General features: G+C 34.4%; 1 protein-coding gene across 1 annotated transcript; it reads right to left on the bottom strand.

The window, feature by feature from the left end:
- Nucleotides 1-44: 44 nt before the first annotated feature.
- Nucleotides 45-3,577, bottom strand: LOC107572447 (uncharacterized). The gene is made up of 5 exons (XM_016258872.1): nucleotides 3,372-3,577; nucleotides 1,970-2,302; nucleotides 1,240-1,647; nucleotides 1,052-1,120; nucleotides 45-118 (listed from the first exon to the last, which is right to left on the bottom strand). Exons 1-4 carry the CDS (start codon nucleotides 3,409-3,411, stop codon nucleotides 1,092-1,094), a joined length of 810 nt encoding a protein of 269 aa, XP_016114358.1. The 5' UTR covers nucleotides 3,412-3,577; the 3' UTR covers nucleotides 45-118; nucleotides 1,052-1,091.
- Nucleotides 3,578-5,517: the final 1,940 nt, after the last annotated feature.

The following is a 5,517-nucleotide window of genomic DNA, read 5'->3' on the forward strand; positions in this document are numbered from 1 at the left end:
TAACCCCGGCATCCTGGCCAAATTCGCCCATTGGCCTCTGACCATCATGACCTCCTAATCACCCCAATACACTGATTGGCTTCATCACTCTGTCTTTTGAAGGAACGGAGACACATATCTGGAAGTCATAAGAAAACATTGGTGGAAAAGTGTGTAAAGCAGATATATGAAAGAAGAACAAAGCAGCAAATGCACCATATAATTTATAAATAAATGTAAAGGCATCAATAGAATCGAATGAACATGGGACTTTGATTACTGGCTGCATTTTCTTTTAAGGGGTCCTATTATGCTTTTTCACTTTTTCAACTTTAGTTAGTCTGTAATGTTGCTGTTTGAGCATAAAAAAGATCTGCAAAGTTACAAAGCTCAAAGTTCACTTCAAAAGGAGATATTTTAACAGAAATCACTTTTCAAAAACTACAATGAACGACTCGTTTGGACTACAACGCATATTTTCCGGGATTTGTGATATCACAAATCACACGAGGCCTGGTTGAGCTGCACTAGAGAAGGCAACGAGTGTTATCACTATGTCGGAGCATGACATTTCCCGACCAAGGGCCGAGTGCTGCCAATCACAACACTCACTGGCCCAGCTAACCGATCACAACACACACTGACCCAGCTAACCGATCACAACACACACTGGCCCAGCTAACCGATCACAACACACACTGACCCAGCTAACCGATCACAACACACACTGGCCCAGCTAACCAATCACAGCATATTTTGTATTTCAGAAGGCGGACCTTCATTTGATACAGGAACTATTCGAGCCGTTCATGTCAGGCTGGGGAGAAAGGTTTTGTAATAATGTAAAATATGTGAAAAATAATGTGTTTTTCGAACAACCTAGTATGAGAGAGCCTGTTCTAGTACAGCCCCAAAACAAAATCAAGACTTTGTAAAAGAGCATAATAGGACCCCTTTAAAAATGTATGATGAGGGTTAGATTACAACATCAGACAGGCAAAAAATTATTAGCTTATAGTTTTCTACAAACAGATTAAGCGATTAAGTTCAGAAAATAACAAACATATCTTACCTTATCCTGAGCTCCCTGTTTACTACATTTCTTATCAGCATTATCCATGTTTTCCTTCGTCTGGGCTGTCTGATAATAATACATTTATGAAATTAAATAAACCTGAATCTGGTTAGAACAAATTGCTGGCACATTTGAGCACTACCTTTGCAAAGAGATTAGTTTTATCAGCCGTAGGTAATACTTACCCTTTTCTTTTAAACGGCAACAGATCATCAGCACAACTACAATGAATGCTAACAGCAGAAATATGGATGTTATCACCAGTATCCCAAGTGCATGTCGGAGGAGTTCTGAACATGTCAGACAGAGTTCAGTGATGCTGAGGTGTTTAGTCTGGTTGGTGAATGAATAAGCCACAACACAGCTGTAAGAATCATCCAGACACTCAATCTCCAGAGGTAGAAAGAGACTGATGCTGAGATCAGACACACTGATGCTGGACAATAAACTGTTTCCTTTGTACCAGGAGAGAGTCACATGACCCACATTCAACACTGAACACAGCAGGAGACATTTAGGAACTGATGAACATCCTGGTGAGGATGAAGAACAATGTGAATAGTCTCTGATGATGACGGGAATGGGAAGAGGAGCTGCAAAACATGACAAAAAAGTAAAAGTTATTTTAGTAGTAAACAATAAAGTCAATAACAAAAATAATTTTTCAGTTGTTTTCTTGTGAGGCTAATCAGAGATGAAGCTAAATGTAAATGCAAGGCTAATAAAGAAAGGAAATGCCTGCATCTAAATTAATTATTGTGCATATTTTATTATTATTTAATTTATTATTTCAGTATTTGTATGTCATTTTAGCTGTTGTATTGTGCATTTGAATTATAAATTGGATTTTGCATTGAAAACATTTCTACTGAGTTCAGACTAGAATTGTGCATGTGCATTTGTGACATGACTTACCATACAAAGTAACATTGAATCTCTTTACTAAGATTTTTGAATTACTGATCTGCAGCTGATAAAGTCCACTGTGTTCAGATCTGATGTTTCTGATGGTTAGAGATCCAGTTTGATTGTCCATATGTAGTTTGTCTCTGAATCTCCCATCATTATTGACAAATACAAAGTACAACTGGTCCCTTTTAATAATTTCTGCTATTTGCATACTTTGAGGTACAAATGTCCACAGAATCTGATCTTCTATCTGTACTTTAACATTGGTGTTTAAAGTGATAGAATCTCCCTCCATCACTGAAACCGTCTTTACTCCATGTGTCTCATCACCAAACACACCTGAAAGAGATTTAAATAAATCAGTAAACAAAGCACCTGTAGCAAATTTAACTTAGCTGAAGAAGCTGAACAAATAAGAATTTTGTAATAAACAGATGGCTGCAGTCCCTTATTGCTTAGTATAATTTGAAGACGATGTTAACAGTCAATGTTCCTCTCTGTTAAAAAACTCATCTGATTATAACAGCATTCAAAACTAGAAAAAAATATATACTGTAGGCCTACCATCACATAATATGAAACAGCAAATCTATCTATATATATATATAGTAAAATTACTATTGTCAAAGCTATTTGGGGAAAAAAGGAAAACATTTTCAGTAAAAAAAATAAATAAAAAATAATTTTCGTTAAGACAAAGGACCCTTTTTACAGACTGTGATGTCGCACTAATAATTATTAGTAGTAGTATTTAGTATTGTTATTGTGTAATGTACATTTATAACCATATGCTACTTGTTAAACAAAAACGTTAAAACTGATGCTATGTATTTTCTACGACTGAGGAAGCGCCTGTTTATTTCATATCCGCTTCTCTATATTTTTTTTATTTTTTGGAAAGTTGTGGAATCGAAATGGGGGACTTTTTCTTTTGCTACTGTAGCAAATAAGCGAAAATAATATTTTCTATGGCCATACATCTAGGCTATATAAGTTTATGTACTGTTTATGTAGCCTAAAAACAAAAACTACTTACAGTTCCAAGGACAAATCGCATTCAAAAAGGGGTATGGGGTAAATGTGGTGTCTATGATGTTTGATTTGTAAATACGTGTATATTTTATTATCGTCTATTTGCTGCTTTTGTACTGATACTATGTAAAGCACTTTGGTCCAACCTCGGTTGTTTTTAGTAGTGCTATATAAATAAACAAAACAAAACCAAACTTACTTTCGATTTCAAAATGAGGTGTGGCATTGCGGAAGAAGGATTGTTTAAATTTGTTTCTAACTTAAAAAACAGATTCATAATGCAGAATTATTCGGAATTCATAAATGTAATTTAAATGATCATGTGCATGGTGTCTTTACATTTCAACCGCATTTCATGAAATTAAATCCGACTTACCACACAAGCACACGGAGATGAAAACTGTGTATGAAATCATATTCCTCGAAGTTCGGTAAAGTTAGCAAGATATTCACAGATTCGACATTTCTGGATCAATAAATAACGAGCAAAACGTTTTTACTACACAATTGACGCCTCTTTTCTTTCGTAGTGATGTAGAAAACAAGCTACAAGCAAGGTTTCCTCAAAACAAGCTTTCCTCTGCTCTGTACAAACTACATTGAGAGACGAAGTCCGAAGGGACCGTCTGCAAAGTGCGAAAAACGAAAAATGCTACTAATAAAATACTCACTAACTTCAGAGTAACACGCTGTAGTGTCACCAAATTCAGTTCACACATCACTGCTCTTTTGCTGGTTATACTGCAACAGTTATTTTTTGAAAATAATTGCTTTTACATATATTTTTAAAAATATTTAATAAATTCACTGTTACTGGACAAAATAGCCAATAACTTCACTGTAACACACTGTGCTTTCCCCAAATTCAGTCCACACATCACTGCTCTCCTGCTGGTTATACTACAACACTTATTTGGACAATAATTGCTTTTGAAGGATTTTTAAGATTTTTTAAAAATATTTAATAAATTCACTGTTATTGGAAAATAGCCAATAACTTCACTGTAACACACTGTACTTTCTCCAAATTCAGTTCACACATCACTGCTCTCCTGTTGGTTTTACTACAACACTTTTTTTTTTTAATAATTGCTTTTACACATTTTTTATGATTTTTTATTATGACAAATAATCAATAACTTCACTGTAACACCTGTACTTTCTCCAAATTCAGTTCACTCATTGCTGCTCTCCTGCTGGTTATACTACAACACTTACTTTGAAAATAACTGCTTTTATATATTTTTTTATAATCATTTAAAATGAAAAATAGTCATTACCTTCATTGTTATTGGAGTCAATAACTTCACTGTAACACACTGTACTATCCCCAAATTCAGTTCACACATCACTGCTCTCCTGCTGGTTATACTACAACACTTATTTGGACAATAATTGCTTTTACACATTTTTAAAGATTTTTTATTATGACAAATAATCAGTAACTTCACTGTAACACACTGTACTATCCCCAAATTCAGTTCACACATCACTGCTCTCCTGTTGGTTTTACTACAACACTTTTTTTTTTTTAATAATTGCTTTTACACATTTTTTATGATTTTTTTATTATGACAAATAATCAATAACTTCACTGTAACACACTGTACTATCCCCAAATTCAGTTCACTTATCACTGCTCTCTTGCTGGTTATACGACAACACTTATATTGACAATAATTTATTTTACATATTTTTTATGATTATTTAAAATGAAAAACAGACATTACCTTCATTGTTATTGGACAAAATAGTCAATAACTTCACTGTAACACACTGTAATTTCTCCAAATTCAGTTCACACCTCAATGCTCTCCTGCTGGTTTTACTACACTTATTTTGAAAATAATTGCCTTTACAGATTTTTTATGATTTTTTATTAAGAGAAATAGTTAATAACTTCACTGCAACACACTTGTGAAGTTATTGACTATTTTGTCCAATAACAGTGAATTTATATAAAAAAAAATTAAATCATAAAAATCATTCAAAAGCAAGTATTGTCAAAATAAGTGTTGTAGTATAACCAGCAGGAGAGCAGTGATGTGTGAACTGAATTTGGTGACACTACAGCGCGTTATTGAAGTTATTGAATATTTTATTAGCAGCATTTTTCGTGTTCGCACAGACGGTCCCTTCGGACTTGTGTCTCTCAGACGCCAGCGCATTGAGATCAATGTAGTTTGTACAGAGCAGAGGAAAGCTTGTTTTGAGGAAACCTTGCTTGTAGCTTGTTTTCTACATCACTACGAAAGAAAAAAGGCGTCAATTGTGTAGTAAAAACGTTTTGCTCGTTATTTATTGATCCGGAAATGTCGAATCTGTGAAAATCTTGCTAACTTTAAGATGTTCGAACCAGGGTTTGAAATTAACACCCGCCAGCCAAATGCGGGTAAAAATCAGCTGTGGCGGGTAACGCTGTCAAATTACTTTTCGTAAATTATGTTTACTAATTAATTTCTTGAGGAAGTTCATGTAAGCCAAATCTGCGCAGATGTACTGTAAATACTGACCTCGAGACT

Source organism: Sinocyclocheilus grahami, unplaced genomic scaffold (genome assembly GCF_001515645.1).
Source record: "Sinocyclocheilus grahami isolate Dianchi unplaced genomic scaffold, SAMN03320097.WGS_v1.1 scaffold1750.1, whole genome shotgun sequence".
NCBI lineage: Eukaryota > Metazoa > Chordata > Actinopteri > Cypriniformes > Cyprinidae > Sinocyclocheilus > Sinocyclocheilus grahami.